We start from the raw sequence: 21,064 nt of genomic DNA, 5'->3' as shown, positions 1-21,064 counted from the left end.
ATGTCATCAGATTATGACGTCATCTAAGCCCCGCCCCCTCGGAACCGGAAGTGCTATTTTTTTCCTTGGAAACTTTCATCTATGGCTCTCTTGACCTAATCAAGGTGATTCTGTGTTGGATGACAGATAGGAAGTTGGTCTCGCTTGCTTTAAAGTGCCAAGAGTTTTCAATGGCGGCAACGCCGTTCGTATACGTTTGCCTCTACATTCCACATATTTTGACCGAGCTGCATCAAACTTGGCCTGAGTGATCCTGGAGGCTTGCCCGTCAATCCTACGTCATCACATTATGACGTCATCTAAGCCCCGCCCCCTCGGAACAGGAAGTGGCGTTTTTTTCCTTGGAAAGTTCCGTTTATGGCTCTCTTGACCTAATCAAGGTAATTCGGATGATAAACTCTGTCAATGCTCGCTTCTGGCTGAACCGTGTGGGCGTGGCCAAATGGCGAATATCAGTCCCTCGCCATATACATACGTTTGGCTCTAATTCACACATGGATCATCCGATTGGCGCCAAACTGGATATGTATCACCTTTGTTCACCTCTAAAGAGCCCGACGGGTTTGAGATGTAATTTGACTCCACTGCGCCCCCTAAGTTGATACATCGGCCGTATCTCCTCGACGCATCGACCGATCTGCACCAGATTTTTCGACAGTCGTCGGGGAGCGCCGCCGAACGCATTCACACGTGTCGCCCGGTGGACGGGCGGGGAAAATGCGCGACAGCTTCTGCGGCGGCTGGCGGGCGGCGGTGCTGGAAACTGCGGCGGTGCTTCTGCGGTGGGGAGTTGGCTGCGGCTCTGGAAATCGTGCGAGAGCTTCTGCGGTGGCCGGAACCCCCGCGGTGGCCAATAGGCCGGAGCGGCGCTTGCTGCGAGGGCCGCCCGAGGCTGCTTGCAGCTTTAATTAGGCCCGAGCAGCAAAGCGCTGCGAAGGCCTATTGTATCTGTACTGTTTATTATTAGGCCCGAGCAGCAAAGCGCTGCGAAGGCCTATTGTATCTGTACTGTTTATTATTATTATTCTTCCCACCTCTTCGTGTGCCTTTTTGGGGGCTTTATCATATTCAAAAACTCACCAAACTTGGCGGTCGCAACTAGAAAAATTAAAAATTTTGAATTTTAAGGTTGTTGCAAAAATCGCAAAAAAAATTGCTCAACGGCGGCAACTAGCAATTTTCTGTTAACACAATGGTATGAACGTACTTCATCGTAGAGACATGAAATTTGGCACACTTGTAGAGCTCACCAAAAGACTCAGAACTTACATTTAATGTTATTAGCCAACTATCACAGGAAGTCAGCCATTTTGTCTTGAACGTCCATTTTTTTCCTCGATTTTGACGTTTACAGCCTTCGTATTTGATCGAACTCCTCCTAGGGATTTCGATTGATCGACTTCAAACTCGGTCAGTCTGATCATAAGGCATGTTTGATTTAAAGTTATCAAATTGGTGAGTTTTGGAGCATGTTGAAGGGGGGTTAGCAGGGGTCAAAGTTCACCTACTCGCCATGAAACACGAAACTCTTATATTTCCTATATAAAAACACATAGAGGGACCAAACTTTCAGTGATTGATCGTCATCGGGTGCCCTACAATACCCTATGGTCAAATGATGACATCACTTAGGCCACGCCCCCTGAGAACAGGAAGTGTCATGTTTTACTGTGAACGGTCGCTATCTTAGCCCTTTGACCTAATCAACATGAAACTGTGTCCAGAGACAGAAAACATGTTGGTGTGTTGTGGATTCCAACCCCGACCGGCTGCGATGAAGCAGGTGGGCGTGGCGGCGTTGCGAACGCCGTCGAATTTCGTTTGGCTCTGAATTCCACAATTTCGGGCCCAGCTGCTCCAAACTCACTAGGATGGATCCTTATCCACCCACCGACAGGAATTCATAACAAAATTTGGTGGGCGTGGCCTAATTTATCTATTGCGCCCCCTAGAGTATTTTAAATGAACAGCCCCAAGCCATGCTTTAACCTAGAATTACGAAACTTGGTACATATGTGTATCTTGTCAGGACGTACAAAAAAGTCTCTTAGAGCCATGGTCGAAACCCAACAGGAAGTCGGCCATTTTGTGTTGAAGGTCCATTTTGGACCTCGAGTTTGACGTTTACAGCCTTCGTATTTGATCGAACTCCTCCTAGGGATTTCGATTGATCGGCTTCAAACTCGGTCAGTCTGATCATAAGGCATGTTTGATTTAAAGTTATCAAATTGGTGACTGTATGAGCTTGCTGAAGGGGGGTTACCAGGGGTCAAAGTTCACCTACTCGCCATGAAACACCAAACTCTTATATATCCTGCACAGAAACTCACAGAGACACCAAACTTTCAGTGATTGGTCGTCATCGGGTGTCCTAAAATACCCTGTGGTGAAATGATGACATCACTTAGGCCACGCCCCCTGAGAACAGGAAGTGTCATGTTTTACTGTGAACGGTCGCTATCTTAGCCCTTTGACCTAATCAACATGAAACTGTGTCCAGAGACAGAAGATATGTTGGTGTGTTGTGGATCCAAGCCCTGACCAGCTGCGATGAAGCAGCTGGGTGTGGCGGCGTGGCGAAGTGACCTGTAACGCCGATGCCATACGTTTGCTTCTAGATTCCACATGTTTCGACCGAGCTGCACCAAACTTGGCCTGACTCATCCTGGTGTCATGCCTGACAATGCTATGTCATCATATTATGACGTCATCTAAGCCCCGCCCCCTCAGAATGAATTAGAGAGATCTTCTGTGTAATTACATAATAAACAGTCCATGTTCGTTGTTTGTAGGGCAATGCTGCCCTCTGCTGCCCACTGAAATAGTTTCATTATTTCAGTAATTCGACACCAGAGGGCAGCATTGCCCTACGGAATGACAGTTCAATGTTGTAATGGAGGAAAAAATTAAATAATTTGTAATTCTAACACAAAAACTCACAGAGACACCAAACGTTCAGTGATTGATCATAATCGAGTGTCCAATAATATCCAATGGTCAAATGATGACATCACTTAGGCCACGCCCCCTGAGAACAGGAAGTGTCATGTTTTACTGTGAACGGTCGCTATCTTAGCCCTTTGACCTAATCAACATGAAACTGTGTCCAGAGACCGAAGACATGTTGGTGTGTTGTGGATCCAAGCCCTGACCGGCTGCGATGAAGCAGCTGGGTGTGGCGGCGTGGCGAAGTGACCTGTAACGCCGATGCCATACGTTTGCTTCTAGATTCCACATGTTTCGACCGAGCTGCACCAAACTTGGCTTGAGTGATGCTGGTGTGATGTCTGAAAATTCTATGTCATCAGATTATGACGTCATCTAAGCCCCGCCCCCTCGGAACCGGAAGTGCCGTTTTTTTCCTTGGAAAGCTCTGTTTATGGCTCTCTTGACCTAATCAAGGTGATTCTGTGTTGGATGACAGATAGGAAGTTGGTCTCGCTTGCTTTAAAGTGCCAAGAGTTTTCAATGGCGGCAACGCCGTTCGTATACGTTTGCCTCTACATTCCACATATTTTGACCGAGCTGCATCAAACTTGGCCTGAGTGATCCTGGAGGCTTGCCCGTCGATCCTACGTCATCACATTATGACGTCATCTAAGCCCCGCCCCCTCGGAACCGGAAGTGCCGTTTTTTTCCTTGGAAAGCTCCGTTTATGGCTCTCTTGACCTAATCAAGATGATTCGGATGATGAGCTCTGTCATTGCTCGCTGCGGGCTGAACCGTGTGGGCGTGGCCAAATGGCGAATATCAGTCCCTCGCCATATTCATACGTTTGGCTCTAATTCAAGCATGGATCATCCGATTGGCTCCAAACTGGATATGTATGACCTTTGTTCACCTCTAAAGAGCCCAACGGGATTGAGATGTAATTTGGCTCCACTGCGCCCCCTAAGTTAATACATCGGCTGTATCTCCTCGACGCATCGACCGATCTGCACCAGATTTTTTGACAGTCGTCGGGGAGCGCCGCCGAACGCATTCACGCGTGTCGCCCGGTGGACGGGCGTGGAAAATGCGCGACAGCTTCTGCGGCGGCTAGCGGGCGGCGGTGCTGGAAACTGCGGCAGAGCTTCTGCGGTGGGGAGCGGGCTGCGGCTCTGGAAATCGTGCGAGAGCTTCTGCGGTGGCTGGAACCCCCGCGGTGGCCAATAGGCCGGAGCGGCGCTTGCTGCGAGGGCCGCCCGAGGCTGCTTGCAGCTTTAATTATTATTCTTCCCACCTCTTCGTGTGCCTTTTTGGGGGCTTTATCATATTCAAAAACTCACCAAACTTGGCGGTCGCAACTAGAAAAATTAAAAATTTTGAATTTTAAGGTTGTTGCAAAAATCGCAAAAAAAATTGCTCAACGGCGGCAACTAGCAATTTTCTGTTAACACAATGGTATGAACGTACTTCATCGTAGAGACATGAAATTTGGCACACTTGTAGAGCTCACCAAAAGACTCAGAACTTACATTTAATGTTATTAGCCAACTATCACAGGAAGTCAGCCATTTTGTCTTGAACGTCCATTTTTTTCCTCGATTTTGACGTTTACAGCCTTCGTATTTGATCGAACTCCTCCTAGGGATTTCGATTGATCGACTTCAAACTCGGTCAGTCTGATCATAAGGCATGTTTGATTTAAAGTTATCAAATTGGTGAGTTTTGGAGCATGTTGAAGGGGGGTTAGCAGGGGTCAAAGTTCACCTACTCGCCATGAAACACGAAACTCTTATATTTCCTATATAAAAACACATAGAGGGACCAAACTTTCAGTGATTGATCGTCATCGGGTGCCCTACAATACCCTATGGTCAAATGATGACATCACTTAGGCCACGCCCCCTGAGAACAGGAAGTGTCATGTTTTACTGTGAACGGTCGCTATCTTAGCCCTTTGACCTAATCAACATGAAACTGTGTCCAGAGGCAGAAGACATGTTGGTGTGTTGTGGATTCCAACCCCGACCGGCTGCGATGAAGCAGGTGGGCGTGGCGGCGTTGCGAACGCCATCGAATTTCGTTTGGCTCTGAATTCCACAGTTTCGGGGTGAGCTGCTTCAAACTCACTAGGATGGATCCTTATCCATCCCCGAACAGGAATCCATAGCGATATTTGGTGGGCGTGGCCTAATTTTTCTATAGCGACCCCTAGAGTATTTTAAATGAACAGCCCCATGCCATGCTTTATCCTAGAATTACGAAACTTGGTACACATGTGTATCTTGTCAGGACGTACAAAAAAGTCTCTTGGAGCCATGCTCTAAACCCAACAGGAAGTCGGCCATTTTGTATTGAAGGTCCATTTTGGACCTCGAGTGTGACGTTTACAGCCTTTGCATTTGATCGAACTCCTCCTAGGGATTTCGATTGATCGGCTTCAAACTCGGTCAGTCTGATCATAAGGCATGTCTGATTTAAAGTTATCAAATTGGTGACTGTATGATCTTGCTGAAGGGGGGTTACCAGGGGTCAAAGTTCACCTACTCGCCATGAAACACGAAACTCTTATATTTCCTATACAAAAACACATAGAGGGACCAAACTTTCTGGGATTGATCGTCATCGGGTGTCCTAAAATACCCTGTCGTGAAATTATTTTTTTACGTAGGCCACGCCCCCTGAGAACAGGAAGTGTCATGTTTTACTGTGAACGGTCGCTATCTTAGCCCTTTGACCTAATCAACATGAAACTGTGTCCAGAGACAGAAGACATGTTGGTGTGTTGTGGATTCAAGCCCTGACCGGCTGCGATGAAGCAGCTGGGTGTGGCGGCGTGGCGAAGTGACCTGTAACGCCGATGCCATACGTTTGCTTCTAGATTCCACATGTTTCGACCGAGCTGCACCAAACTTGGCCTCAGTGATGCTGTTGTGATGCCTGACAATGCTATGTCATCATATTATGACGTCATCTAAGCCCCGCCCCCTCAGAATGAATTAGAGAGATCTTCTGTGTAATTACATAATAAACAGTACATGTTCGTCGTTTGTAGGGCAATGCTGCCCTCTGCTGGCCACTGAAATAGTTTCATTATTTCAGTAATTCGACACCAGAGGGCAGCATTGCCCTGCAGATGAAATTCTTCGATTTTGTAATACACAGGAAAATTGAAAAATTGGTATTTCTAACACAAAAAGTCACAGAGACTCCAAACTTTCAGTGATTGATCGTCATCAGGTGGCCTACAATACCATATGGTCAAATGATGACATCACGTAGGCCACGCCCCCTGAGAACAGGAAGTGTCATGTTTTACTGTGAACGGTCGCTCTCTTAGCCCTTTGACCTAATCAACATGAACCTGTGTCCAGAGACAGAAGACATGTTGGTGTGTTGAGGTTTCCAACCCTGACCGGCTTTGAGATAGCAGCTGGGCGTGGCGGCGTGGCGAAGTGACCTGTAACGCCGATGCCATACTTTTGCTTCTAGATTCCACATGTTTCGACCGAGCTGCACCAAACTTGGCTTGAGTGATGCTGGTGTGATGTCTGAAAATTCTATGTCATCAGATTATGACGTCATCTAAGCCCCGCCCCCTCAGAACAGGAAGTGCTATTTTTTTCCTTGGAAACTTTCATCTATGGCTCTCTTGACCTAATCAAGGTGATTCTGTGTTGGATGACAGATAGGAAGTTGGTCTCGCTTGCTTTAAAGTGCCAAGAGTTTTCAATGGCGGCAACGCCGTTCGTATACGTTTGCCTCTACATTCCACATATTTTGACCGAGCTGCATCAAACTTGGCCTGAGTGATCCTGGAGGCTTGCCCGTCGATCCTACGTCATCACATTGTGACGTCATCTAAGCCCCGCCCCCTCGGAACCGGAAGTGCCTTTTTTTCCTTGGAAAGCTCTGTTTATGGCTCTCTTGACCTAATCAAGGTGATTCTGTGTTGGATGACAGATAGGAAGTTGGTCTCGCTTGCTTTAAAGTGCCAAGAGTTTTCAATGGCGGCAACGCCGTTCGTATACGTTTGCCTCTACATTCCACATATTTTGACCGAGCTGCATCAAACTTGGCCTGAGTGATCCTGGAGGCTTGCCCGTCGATCCTACGTCATCATATTATGACGTCATCTAAGCCCCGCCCCCTCGGAACAGGAAGTGCCGTTTTTTTCCTTGGAAAGCTCTGTTTATGGCTCTCTTGACCTAATCAAGATGATTCGGATGATAAACTCTGTCAATGCTCACTGCTGGCTGAACCGTGTGGGCGTGGCCAAATGGCGAATATCAGTCCCTCGCCATATACATACGTTTGGCTCTAATTCACACATGGATCATCCGATTGGCGCCAAACTGGATATGTATGACCTTTGTTCTGCTCTAAAGAGCCCAACGGGTTTGAGATGTAATTTGGGGAAAATGCGCGACAGCTTCTGCGGCGGCTAGCGGGCGGCAGTGCTGGAAACTGCGGCAGAGCTTCTGCGGTGGGGAGCGGGCTGCGGCTCTGGAAAACGCGCGAGAGCTTCTGCGGTGGCCGGAACCCCCGCGGTGGCCAATAGGCCGGAGCGGCGCTTGCTGCGAGGGCCGCCCGAGGCTGCTTGCAGCTTTAATTATTCTTCCCACCTCTTCGTGTGCCTTTTTGGGGGCTTTATCATATTCAAAAACTCACCAAACTTGGCGGTCGCAACTAGAAAAATTAAAAATTTTGAATTTTAAGGTTGTTGCAAAAATCGCAAAAAAAATTGCTCAACGGCGGCAACTAGCAATTTTCTGTTAACACAATGGTATGAACGTACTTCATCGTAGAGACATGAAATTTGGCACACTTGTAGAGCTCACCAAAAGACTCAGAACTTACATTTAATGTTATTAGCCAACTATCACAGGAAGTCAGCCATTTTGTCTTGAACGTCCATTTTTTTCCTCGATTTTGACGTTTACAGCCTTCGTATTTGATCGAACTCCTCCTAGGGATTTCGATTGATCGACTTCAAACTCGGTCAGTCTGATCATAAGGCATGTTTGATTTAAAGTTATCAAATTGGTGAGTTTTGGAGCATGTTGAAGGGGGGTTAGCAGGGGTCAAAGTTCACCTACTCGCCATGAAACACGAAACTCTTATATTTCCTATATAAAAACACATAGAGGGACCAAACTTTCAGTGATTGATCGTCATCGGGTGCCCTACAATACCCTATGGTCAAATGATGACATCACTTAGGCCACGCCCCCTGAGAACAGGAAGTGTCATGTTTTACTGTGAACGGTCGCTATCTTAGCCCTTTGACCTAATCAACATGAAACTGTGTCCAGAGGCAGAAGACATGTTGGTGTGTTGTGGATTCCAACCCCGACCGGCTGCGATGAAGCAGGTGGGCGTGGCGGCGTTGCGAACGCCATCGAATTTCGTTTGGCTCTGAATTCCACAGTTTCGGGGTGAGCTGCTTCAAACTCACTAGGATGGATCCTTATCCATCCCCGAACAGGAATCCATAGCGATATTTGGTGGGCGTGGCCTAATTTTTCTATAGCGACCCCTAGAGTATTTTAAATGAACAGCCCCATGCCATGCTTTATCCTAGAATTACGAAACTTGGTACACATGTGTATCTTGTCAGGACGTACAAAAAAGTCTCTTGGAGCCATGCTCTAAACCCAACAGGAAGTCGGCCATTTTGTATTGAAGGTCCATTTTGGACCTCGAGTGTGACGTTTACAGCCTTTGCATTTGATCGAACTCCTCCTAGGGATTTCGATTGATCGGCTTCAAACTCGGTCAGTCTGATCATAAGGCATGTCTGATTTAAAGTTATCAAATTGGTGACTGTATGATCTTGCTGAAGGGGGGTTACCAGGGGTCAAAGTTCACCTACTCGCCATGAAACACGAAACTCTTATATTTCCTATACAAAAACACATAGAGGGACCAAACTTTCTGGGATTGATCGTCATCGGGTGTCCTAAAATACCCTGTCGTGAAATTATTTTTTTACGTAGGCCACGCCCCCTGAGAACAGGAAGTGTCATGTTTTACTGTGAACGGTCGCTATCTTAGCCCTTTGACCTAATCAACATGAAACTGTGTCCAGAGACAGAAGACATGTTGGTGTGTTGTGGATTCAAGCCCTGACCGGCTGCGATGAAGCAGCTGGGTGTGGCGGCGTGGCGAAGTGACCTGTAACGCCGATGCCATACGTTTGCTTCTAGATTCCACATGTTTCGACCGAGCTGCACCAAACTTGGCCTCAGTGATGCTGTTGTGATGCCTGACAATGCTATGTCATCATATTATGACGTCATCTAAGCCCCGCCCCCTCAGAATGAATTAGAGAGATCTTCTGTGTAATTACATAATAAACAGTACATGTTCGTCGTTTGTAGGGCAATGCTGCCCTCTGCTGGCCACTGAAATAGTTTCATTATTTCAGTAATTCGACACCAGAGGGCAGCATTGCCCTGCAGATGAAATTCTTCGATTTTGTAATACACAGGAAAATTGAAAAATTGGTATTTCTAACACAAAAAGTCACAGAGACTCCAAACTTTCAGTGATTGATCGTCATCAGGTGGCCTACAATACCATATGGTCAAATGATGACATCACGTAGGCCACGCCCCCTGAGAACAGGAAGTGTCATGTTTTACTGTGAACGGTCGCTCTCTTAGCCCTTTGACCTAATCAACATGAACCTGTGTCCAGAGACAGAAGACATGTTGGTGTGTTGAGGTTTCCAACCCTGACCGGCTTTGAGATAGCAGCTGGGCGTGGCGGCGTGGCGAAGTGACCTGTAACGCCGATGCCATACTTTTGCTTCTAGATTCCACATGTTTCGACCGAGCTGCACCAAACTTGGCTTGAGTGATGCTGGTGTGATGTCTGAAAATTCTATGTCATCAGATTATGACGTCATCTAAGCCCCGCCCCCTCAGAACAGGAAGTGCTATTTTTTTCCTTGGAAACTTTCATCTATGGCTCTCTTGACCTAATCAAGGTGATTCTGTGTTGGATGACAGATAGGAAGTTGGTCTCGCTTGCTTTAAAGTGCCAAGAGTTTTCAATGGCGGCAACGCCGTTCGTATACGTTTGCCTCTACATTCCACATATTTTGACCGAGCTGCATCAAACTTGGCCTGAGTGATCCTGGAGGCTTGCCCGTCGATCCTACGTCATCACATTGTGACGTCATCTAAGCCCCGCCCCCTCGGAACCGGAAGTGCCTTTTTTTCCTTGGAAAGCTCTGTTTATGGCTCTCTTGACCTAATCAAGGTGATTCTGTGTTGGATGACAGATAGGAAGTTGGTCTCGCTTGCTTTAAAGTGCCAAGAGTTTTCAATGGCGGCAACGCCGTTCGTATACGTTTGCCTCTACATTCCACATATTTTGACCGAGCTGCATCAAACTTGGCCTGAGTGATCCTGGAGGCTTGCCCGTCGATCCTACGTCATCATATTATGACGTCATCTAAGCCCCGCCCCCTCGGAACAGGAAGTGCCGTTTTTTTCCTTGGAAAGCTCTGTTTATGGCTCTCTTGACCTAATCAAGATGATTCGGATGATAAACTCTGTCAATGCTCACTGCTGGCTGAACCGTGTGGGCGTGGCCAAATGGCGAATATCAGTCCCTCGCCATATACATACGTTTGGCTCTAATTCACACATGGATCATCCGATTGGCGCCAAACTGGATATGTATGACCTTTGTTCTGCTCTAAAGAGCCCAACGGGTTTGAGATGTAATTTGGGGAAAATGCGCGACAGCTTCTGCGGCGGCTAGCGGGCGGCAGTGCTGGAAACTGCGGCAGAGCTTCTGCGGTGGGGAGCGGGCTGCGGCTCTGGAAAACGCGCGAGAGCTTCTGCGGTGGCCGGAACCCCCGCGGTGGCCAATAGGCCGGAGCGGCGCTTGCTGCGAGGGCCGCCCGAGGCTGCTTGCAGCTTTAATTATGTTTTTATTGTTGTATTTTCTTGTTGGTCTTGTTTTTTTTCTGACATTTTACATGTTCAAAATAAAATAAACATCTAAGGAAGAAAATGAACTGATTAACTCAAACTAATCTGAGTAACCACACATGAAAAGCATAATAAATGCTTGTTTTTACTGTTTATCAAATGTTCCACCTGTCAAAAAAACAGCATAAAGTCCTGTGAGTTGAAATAATGATTTGATAGGAAAAAACTAACATTTAGCATTAAATGTAACATTAGACTGTACAAGCATTATTTGAAAGCAGGAGCGGACTCAATTAGTGATAAATCAGCTCGGATTCAGACAATTGACTCTTTATTGAATTAGCATTAATGTCAAATCATTTTTCAAGGTTCATTATGTGACAAACCTCATCTTCATTTAAAATAATTGTACACAGTAACTGGAAACCGACAGTGGTTTATCTCACTTAATCCTAATCTTCGTTTTACATTTTTCAGAGATCTTAAATTAGACAATGTCATGCTGGATTACGAGGGCCACATAAAGATCGCTGACTTTGGTATGTGCAAAGAGAACGTGTTCGGGGAGAATCGGGCCACAACTTTCTGTGGTACCCCCGACTACATTGCTCCAGAGGTAAATCGGATCGCTCTTACAAGCTTTCCCTTGTTCTGAAAGATTTCCGTTTGAAACAGACTCGGTTTGTTCAAAATGTTTCAGACTGAACGCTTTCTGTTTCAACCCAGATCCTGCTGGGACAGAAGTACTCGTTCTCGGTCGACTGGTGGTCGTTTGGGGTGTTGCTGTACGAGATGCTGATCGGTCAGTCGCCTTTTCACGGCGACGATGAGGATGAGCTGTTTGAGTCCATCCGCGTGGACACGCCTCACTATCCTCGCTGGATCAACAAGGATGCCAAAGACTTGCTTGAACGGGTTTGTATCGCATAACTCATGTTAAGTCAACAAGAGATACAGATTACTAGCAACTATGAATAAGCACTGAAAGATTAGTTAACCATGTCAAATTGCATTTAGTGCATCAGTGTTGCATATGTTTTGACTCATAACATATTCTTTATAATCCTCTTGTATCCAAATGTCTTTTACAATAAAGGTAAAAGTCCTTTACTGTCTTTTACCTTTATTATATACAATTATATATATATAAAATTAAATGATATATTTAATTTTATTTATAAAATTAAATATGTTATCATCATCAGCTTTATTAAAGACACAACTAGGTCCTCATGAGAAAAAAAAATAGTAAAAAGTTTCATATTTTTTAGATTCTTTACATGTGGAGTGAAATATTTCAACCCTTTGTTTCTTGTCATTTTTATTATTATGCCTTACAGATAATGAAACCCCAAAAACATTAGTGTCTCATATTATTACCTCAGATTATTTCACTTTTAACAACACAATTTTCGCATTTTATAAGTGAAGTACTATGCTAGTCGAACTAGTACTTTTTCCATCAATATTAAGGAATTATTGGCTTACAACAAGCTCCTACATCTTTCTGAAGAGTTACTTGTGAGACGTTCTTTCTTATTTCAGGTGTTCTAAGATATTTGCACTAGATGCTAGACCAAAATACTTGCTAAGTTTTTATGTCTTTGCAGTGTCGATAATTATGCTAATTTTATTAAGACTGGAGAGCAGACATGGCATGTCCTAATTTAATCTTTCTAACTTTTTTTTTAATCTCTCCATGCAGTTGTTTGAAAGAGACCCCTCATGCAGGCTAGGAATCGTGGGATCGCTTCAGTCACACTCCTTCTTCAAGAGCATTAACTGGCAGGCCCTGACGAGGAGAGAAGTTGAACCTCCCTTCAAACCCAAAGTGGTGCGTTTCATGCTTTTTTTTCCAGAGGAAAGACATTATAAACCACAGATCCTGTGCTGTTATCTAATGATGGTCACTGTCTTTTAGTTTCTCTGAGATTTGTTTTCTTCTCGTTTCCAGAAAGCTCCAAATGACTGCAGCAACTTCGATCGGGAGTTCCTCAATGAGAAAGCGCGGCTTTCTTACAGCGACAAGAACTTCATAGACTCCATGGACCAGACTGCATTTTCTGGCTTTTCGTTCATAAACCCCAAAATGGAGCACCTTCTAGAGAAGTGATTGGTTTTTAGCACCAACCTGACTGAGGAGTTTCTCCTGTTGTTCAAGGGACATTTCCCCTACTTTCAGACAAATGAGGTGTTCCTCAAACAAATCAGTATTTATGTAACTTTCATTTCGGGTTTAAACTATTCTCTGTTGGTACATATAGAAAATAATGCTTGTACTGTATATATTGATGTTATTGTATTTGTGTGCATGCTTATTATTGGTTACGGCTGTGAAAGCCTGTATGAGTAATAAGAACACGGTGGGAGGCTGAAAATACTTTGACTCCATGTAACGTCAGTGCTACCATCTGCAGCCTTTTTGTTTCCTTCATCACATGCAGCTGACTATAACTGCAGATGGTAAATAATGAAGGGAGGAAAAAGCTTCACGTGTAAACTGTACTGTTGTAGATTAATTGTGTAGGTCAGGTGAGTGCATGTGTATGACTCAGAACAATAACATGTCTGTTTTCAAACTGTAGATCAATAATTAACATTATCTTTCAGAAACCTCTGGACTCTTGCTTTTGACTTAAGATTCAGCCGTGGTTGTGTTGATTGTTGAAGATGAAAAGATCAAATTTAAACGCAATCAGCCGCCCATTGCTGTACAGATCACTCCTGCCTATAGACGGTGGTGAATTTGGTAAAGTTATGACTAAAGGGAGTTTAATAATTGCTATCTGAATGTAGCTAGGGAGCAGGACATCACTGAATTGCTGTATATAGATATTTTAGATGTATATTGCTGTATCATGTATATTGGTTCGGTAATGATGTACTTTTTTTTTTTACTATCTCTATATTTACATCTGATTTAAAAAGCAAAACATCAGCTCCCAAGACTGCTTCTTTTTTTGTTTGTAATAATGAAGCTCTTAGGTTTATGTACATCTAATCTATGGTACAAAGCATTCTTATTAAAAAGATTACATGGGTTGGATTATGTTTGTTATACATGCTTCTACTTTATAGTCTGAACACATTAATTTAATTTTATTTTGTATTTTAATCTTCAGTTTGTATTTTTAACATTCATTTCAAGATGAGAAAATTAAATTGTTCTCTAAATGCAGCGCTCCTTCAGCTTTTCCACATTTTATCATATTATAATCACAAACCTCAGTGTATTTTATTAGGTTTTTATGTGACAGACCGACACAAAGTAGACCAGAGCAGTAGTTAATGATCATTTAATTTTTACAAATACAAGCTTGAACGTCGTGCCATGTAATTGTGTTTGATTCTGATTTAATATCAAAATAAAATCAAATTAATTCAATAGTTCTTAAATACAGTCCACATGTGTGCCATTTATTCTCAGTCTAAATCTAGCTGTTCTGTGAAGGACTCAAAGATTTGTTAGAGAAAAATTAGTGAAAAAAGCAACAAACAACAAAAGCAAACAAGAAACAGGAAGAGGGAGAAAATAGTGGAGAAGTCTAAAACTTGATTTAGTAATAACCCAGTATCACAGAGCTCCGCTCAATATGTCCAAACATTGTAGTTTTATTTAAATAAAATAAAATTATTTTTAAAATTTGTCTGTTTTTATTTAAAATATTGTCAGAGCTTTACTTTTCTCTTTATTGCATATTGATATACAAATAGCAAACGTCTTTCAACCAAAAATGCCTGAAATAAAGACATGAACCTACAGTGTAAATTAAAGTGAGGAGAAACGAAAGAAGGAGAAATGTTGTTGCTGGTGTTATTTATCTGTTGAGTCTCAAGCAAATGTGCAGTAAACATATATGGTCACAGGAAGTACTTTACCCAGTTCTAACATACATTACCGTACAATTTGGTTTTATAAAGTTTATATTAAGAGGGATTGATGTAAAAAAGTTTATTCCACCTGAATTTGGTTATCTGCAGGTATGTCGTTTATGTTTATTGTTTTTTTCTGCCTTTAGTCTTTAAAAAACTAGAATTAGCACCTAACTTTCTTGCAAAAATATCAAACCGATGTTCTAAGTTTTTCAGTACTAAGTAGCCTTTTTCAGAATGCTTTTTTACTCTTACTTGAGTAATTTCTTGGTTGACTGCTTTTTGCTTGAGTAAAAAATATGTTGAAGTGGCCCACTCATATCCTCCTGAGACCCAGAAAAAAAAAAGTTTTTGAATTTTTTTTTTTTTTCACTACATGACTCTTTGGAGTGAAAAAACATCACTACAATTGAAAAAGTTTCAAAACATGTTATTATTTATTTATTACAGTATGTCCTTTGGAGAGGACATCGGGACTCTCTTGTGGCAAATATGAACACATTTTGAGGCCCAGGATGTCCTCTCTAAGGACCAACAGGATTTAACACAGTGGCATGTATGGTTTCAGAGTTATGAACAAAAAAACCTATGTCCTCCACAGAGGACAAAAATGTATTGCTGGGTCTCAGGAGGTTATTAGAGAGCAACGTTTGGCAACTCTATCCACCTCTGCACAAATGCCACATTTTCTGTAACAGAGAGGCACTGTTTTACATCATAAAGGGGAGAGCTACGCCCTCTAGCGCTGCCAATGGAAATCGAACATCTTTTGACGTCACACCGCCACGTAATTACGTACAATGTGTACGGAAGCGCTTGTGTTCCACTGTGGATCCGTTCTACGTAGCGACTCTACGATGTTTTCCCGATTTAAAAACCAGCCGGTTCCTCTTTGACGTCCGAACCGAACTTTATAGAGGGTCCGAAATGAGCACGCAGGACATCTTGAAAAATGCGTCCACTTTGGCGTCGTACAACGTTGTGCTGCAGGTGAACAAACACTTTCCACTCTTCTGTATGACACAAAACATGCAGGTTTTGTTTCAACCCTTCCCGTTTCCTAGGTGATGTTCCGTGTCCTCACCTTCCTCCTGAACGCCTTCACGCTGCGGTTCGTCTCCAAGGAGCTGATCGGCGTGGTGAACGTCAGGTAAGGAGAACAGCTGGAGGAGGTGAGTGAGGCTCTCGGTTCACCTCCCGTTGTAACCTGCGCTTCTCCTTCGTGTCTCCATCATTCAGGCTCACGTTGCTATATTCTACGTTAGTGTTTTTATCCAGAGAGGCTTTCAGGAGAGCCTGTCTGAGTGCAGAATCGGGGACAAGCCGCAGCTGGAGACAAGTCATCAACCTGTTATGGCTGACGTGAGTCACAATTACTCTCAGTAGGTTCGAGTGTCGTTGAAAAGTAAAATTATTTCCATAATTTAACTCAAAAGGTGAAAGCGATGCATTATATAGATCAATTACACCTCATTTGTGCTAATTTGTTCATTTTTACACTAAACAGTATTCACTTTGGGCTGTATCCGGCCACAGCAATAGAAGGTTGAGTGGAGGGAAAAAGTGTGGTGGTAAGAGGTTTGCAATCAGCAGCAATATCTGCATTAATGAGATATTGTGAAGAGTACTGAAAAGTTTGAGATTTACTCAAAGCTTGGAATGTGGATGGATTCACAGTCTAAACTGTGGATCCATCTCATCAACCTGAGTTGCTTTCCTTGTGTAAACCAGAGATAATATTGAGTCTTTTGTCTGGGCTAAAGGGGAAAAGGTATAAAGCAGGGGTCTACAACCTGTGGCTCCAGAGCCGCAAATGGTTCTTTGGATCTCACACAATAGCTCTTTTATAACTCTGGATAAGATCTGGAAAAAACCCCAAAAACAAACAACTGATGTTTCTAAGCATCAAATTCCAAATAACAACATGACGTTTTGCATTTTCTAAAGTATACTTTTGTCATCATCAGTTTTGGAACTACGTTTATTTAAATCTATAATAGTCCACAAGTAATGTTCTATAGAAAACAATGTATCCATTTTCTTTTTGTAACGTCCTGTTTTGGATTTTATTTTATTTTAAAACCTAAGAATAAAAATAAATTTTTTTCTATTTAAAAATAACTACAAACCTTGTATAGAAAATATTCATCAAAAATGGGACGTTGTCATTTAACATGTGTGGCTCTAAAGTTCTTCTTTCTTAGCTGCACTAATGCTAAAAATGACTCTTTGAACTGTAGAGGTGACATACCCTTGGTCTAAAGTGTTTTTCAATTGACAGTACATTAGTTATTTAATTTGAAAATTAAGGAGGAAGAGAGAAAAGGAACAGAATTCACGTTGCTTGAACTCCAGTGTGAAGTTTCCACCTAATTTTGTGCTAAATAGAAGAAATCTACTTGCACATTTTCAATTCCTCATTTGTCAGATATCCATCCATTCCCAAGCAGATTTGTGTTTGCCATTTTTCAGAGTGCCTCTTGGTGTGTTATGGGCCACCCTTCTCGGATGTGTGTGGCTGTGGCTCCTGGAGGCCCCAGATCCCCAGACGGTGCCTCACTACGGCCCTGCTGTGGTGCTCTTTGCCCTCTCTGGAGTGCAGGAGCTCCTGGCTGAGCCCCTCTGGGTCTTGGCTCAAGCTCACATGCTCGTCCAACTCAAAGTGATCGCTGAGAGCTTGGCTATGATCGCCAAGTGCAGCGTCACTGTGGTGCTGGTGGTGTTTGCCCCCGATTGGGGTCTTTACATCTTCTCTGCTGGCCAGGTAAGACACAAGCTGAAATTCTCCACAAATACAATACCTACAAATCACAATCTTCAATGTAGACTTGATGGATCGTAGTCCCATGTTGGGAATACAAATGTTCTCCACACTTTTTTGATTTTTATTTGTAAAATAAAAATTCTATAGCTTAAAGTTTCACTTAAACACATTGAAGTTTGTGATTGTAATTAATTGGGCTTTTTTTATTTTCTTTAGTTGGTGTACACTGGATTTCTGGTGTTGTGCTACGTCCTCTACTTCATTCGTTTCTTGGGCTCCAAAGAAGCAGCAAAGAAGACCTTCCCTCTGCAGCATATCAGAGATCTGCTGCCAAGCAAAGCTGATGGAGAGGTTGTTGACCTGGAACAACTTCATGATTATATAGTGTTTAAATAAAATCCTACCGTACCATCCTGACCATCTGCTGTATGTGCAGCCGCTGGTAGACTGGACCGTGGCCCGGCTCACTTGGAGCTTCTTTAAGCAGTCGTTCCTGAAGCAGATCCTGACAGAGGGAGAGCGCTACGTCATGACCTTCCTGAACGTCCTCAGCTTCGGAGACCAGGGCATCTACGACATCGTCAACAACCTGGGCTCCATGGTGGCACGCTTCATCTTCCTGCCCATCGAGGAGAGCTTCTACATCTTCTTTGCCAAAGTGTTAGAGAGGGGACGCGATGTGGAAAGTCAGAAAAAGGTATGAACGAACAAAAGCACCACTGCTTGGTGGTAATCTTTGCTTTTCACTCTTAATGTTGTGGTTTTCCACACAGGAAGATGTGGCGATTGCAGCAGAAGTCCTGGAGTGTTTGCTGAAGCTGGTGCTGGTAATTGGACTAATCATGTCAGTGTTTGGATATGCATACTCTCACCTGGCTCTGGATCTGTACGGCGGTGCCCTGTTAAGCAGTGGATCAGGTACGTGTACTACAAACAAAGCTTAAAAACTGAATATATGATTATTTTCGGATCTTAGTAACTAGCCATTGATTTCCTTAAAGGACCTAATTTGCTGCGGTGCTACAGCTGCTATGTTCTCCTTTTGGCTGTGAACGGAGTGACGGAGTGCTTCGTGTTTGCTGCCATGAGCCAACAGGAAGTCGACAAGTAAGGATAGAGACAAAACATACGCTGACAGTTCTCACATGACCTCAAGTCTCTTAATCTAACGCGGCTTGAGTTTGGTCCTCAGGTATAACCTGGTCATGCTGGCTCTGTCCGTGTCCTTCCTCCTCCTGTCCTACATGCTGACATGGTGGGCCGGTGGCATCGGCTTCATCCTGGCAAACTGCCTGAACATGGCCCTGCGTATTTCCCACAGCCTGCTCTACATTCACCGCTACTTCCAGTCCAGTCAGTGGAAACCGCTGCGAGGCCTTTTGCCTTCCCCGCTCCTGCTGGTGGTGCTCATTATCAGCGCAGGCGTAACTGTAGGGTCTGAGGTACTAAAGAAAAGGTTTTTATCTTATAATGTGTTTATATTCAGAGATATTTCTGTACATTTAGAGTGTGTTCAATGTCTTTTTTCACATTACAACCACAAACTTTAATGTATTTTACTGGTATTTTATACAATAGAAACACACAAACATATTTCACGTGATAACTGAAAAGGATTTGAAATGGGTATTCCACATAAAGATGAAACTTTTGTTTTTTTAACACCAAGTTCTCTGTTAAAGTTTGTGGTTGAAATGTGACGGTGTGATAAAACTCAAGGTGGATAAATATTTTTCCAAGACAATAAAACGCTTTAATTTCTGTAAAATCAGCTTCTTAATTCTCGGTCATCAGGCCGTTTTCTGCTGCGACGGCGGCTGGCTGTTCAGGATGGTCCATATCGGCGTTGGAGGAGTTTGTCTGCTCTTCGTCCTGCTGGCTGTTCTTCTCACTGAGACTCAGCTGATGCAGTTTGTGAGGACTCAGCTGTTGCCTCGCTACAGAAAGAAACACACCTGACCAACCACACCAAAGACTGCTGCTGCTGCTGCTGCTGAGGAATGAAAATATTTTACATCAACAAGCAGATTATCAACTAAATAACAGTCACTGTCTGTCAAACAGAGGGGGAATATATTTTTTAAATTGGACCTCTTACTCTAACATTCCTGTGTTGAATGTTTGCCAAATGTTATTTCTGTTTCAGGATCTAAGCCTGAATGGAAAACATGAATGTACTTGAAGAATGCAGTTTTTTTTTTTGTTACCAACCTTTATTTTGCACTACACGGCTACAAGTGTATGAAATGTTAAGTTAAGCGAACAAACCAAAAATCTAACAATTTGAATGCTTATCGAATTCAGTTTGGTTTATTTCTTTAGAGCCAGTAATGTAATTTATAATTTCATGTCAAGATTTACAAGGTCTAATCCATGTCTTGCACACAGAATCCATTTAAATTCAAACCAACCCCGTTTAATCCAGTCAAAATCGGAACCAGTAACATTTTAATTTTAGCTATAAACCATAGAGTCAAATTCAGTTCATTATTTAAAATTCAGAACCACCGAGTCAGCTAGTGTGAAAAGAAATGAAAATGTGCTGCAATGGCTCAATTTTATCCGGTCTCCATGACAGAAACGTCACTAGAAGAGGACGAGCCACAGATAACGTTTTCTTTGGAAAGGAAGAGAAAGTAAAATTATTGGCAGCATTTGCTTTATCTGTGACTTTGTGGGAAAGAGACCCATCATCACACAAAACCAGAACCACCAGTTATAGTTACGGGAATGAAGCACATGCTACACAAAGCCATTGGGAGCAATATCTTTGTTAATGAATTATTCCATTAGAAAAACATACGTGATGGACCAGGACTCTGACTTTTGTGTAAGAGTGGAAATCAAAGATTTTGGCAACGATCAAGAGGCAACTGAAAACAAGCACTGAGCCACAAAAACTTAAGTCAATGGCAGCAATCACTGGACTGTATCTTACATAATTAACGCCAGCAAATGCAGATAAAGATCATTATTCAGATTTTTTTTTCAGAAACAGAAAGTAAAACATGCAAAGAAGCTGGAGAGACTTTGGAAAATAGAGAGAAAACCATCAGCATTCCAAAAAAACAAAATAAAAATATATACACGGATTAAATAGCACTATATGCACCCATATTTCCTTTACTAACCTTCATTATTAATTAATGTTAATTAAATTACTTTATGTTTTCTGAATCAGTTTCTGGATATTGACTACACATAATAGATTACTGCCTAATCACACACATATAAAAGAAAAAAAAAATCTCCATTTAGTGAATCTGGTCTGTGCTTTCTGGCTGCCCTTTTACATTTGTTAGATCCAAAGTTTACTTATTAGGAAACTGGAGCACCACTGAACTCATTTCATCATGTTACAAGTGGATGAAATAAGCTAACCGTGATCACTTTCTTGAGTTTTTTTTGTTGTTTTTTTTACAGTGTGGGATTCAGTTTAAGAGGATTACAGCAAATAAATGTTACAGGATCAATTCAACAAACTTGCAATGTGGCTGGGAAAAACTTTCCAGAGATTTGTTGGTCTTTCTGATGTGCAGTGTTTAGATTAGTC

General features: G+C 43.0%; 2 protein-coding genes across 2 annotated transcripts in view; both read left to right on the top strand.

Annotated features, from left to right (window-relative positions):
• Positions 1 to 14,270, top strand: part of prkcda (protein kinase C, delta a) — a 64,953-nt gene extending 50,683 nt beyond the window's left edge. Inside the window, exons 15-18 of the mRNA XM_032550332.1 lie at positions 11,352 to 11,490; positions 11,601 to 11,789; positions 12,580 to 12,708; positions 12,829 to 14,270. Coding sequence (XP_032406223.1) covers positions 11,352 to 11,490; positions 11,601 to 11,789; positions 12,580 to 12,708; positions 12,829 to 12,987 — 616 coding nt within the window. The 3' untranslated portion in view covers positions 12,988 to 14,270. The remainder of the gene's footprint in view (positions 1 to 11,351; positions 11,491 to 11,600; positions 11,790 to 12,579; positions 12,709 to 12,828) is intronic.
• A 1,254-nt stretch (positions 14,271 to 15,524) lies between these two features.
• rft1 (RFT1 homolog) lies at positions 15,525 to 20,989 on the top strand. The gene is made up of 10 exons (XM_032550344.1): positions 15,525 to 15,737; positions 15,812 to 15,897; positions 15,987 to 16,109; positions 17,220 to 17,511; positions 17,728 to 17,862; positions 17,948 to 18,208; positions 18,285 to 18,429; positions 18,513 to 18,618; positions 18,704 to 18,953; positions 19,306 to 20,989. Exons 1-10 carry the CDS (start codon positions 15,675 to 15,677, stop codon positions 19,468 to 19,470), a joined length of 1,626 nt encoding a protein of 541 aa, XP_032406235.1. The 5' UTR covers positions 15,525 to 15,674; the 3' UTR covers positions 19,471 to 20,989.
• Positions 20,990 to 21,064: the final 75 nt, after the last annotated feature.

Source organism: Xiphophorus hellerii, chromosome 20, assembly GCF_003331165.1.
Source record: "Xiphophorus hellerii strain 12219 chromosome 20, Xiphophorus_hellerii-4.1, whole genome shotgun sequence".
Classification (NCBI taxonomy): Eukaryota; Metazoa; Chordata; class Actinopteri; order Cyprinodontiformes; family Poeciliidae; genus Xiphophorus; species Xiphophorus hellerii.
This window is presented reverse-complemented; position numbering and strand designations above follow the sequence as displayed.

Coding starts and splice junctions, on each gene's coding strand:
- rft1 (XM_032550344.1), top strand. CDS start 15,675: ATGAGCACGCAGGACATCTTGAAAAATGCGTCCACTTTGGCGTCGTAC. Junction 15,738..15,811: donor CGTACAACGTTGTGCTGCAG/GTGAACAAACAC, acceptor CCCGTTTCCTAG/GTGATGTTCCGTGTCCTCAC. Junction 18,954..19,305: donor GCGTAACTGTAGGGTCTGAG/GTACTAAAGAAA, acceptor CTCGGTCATCAG/GCCGTTTTCTGCTGCGACGG.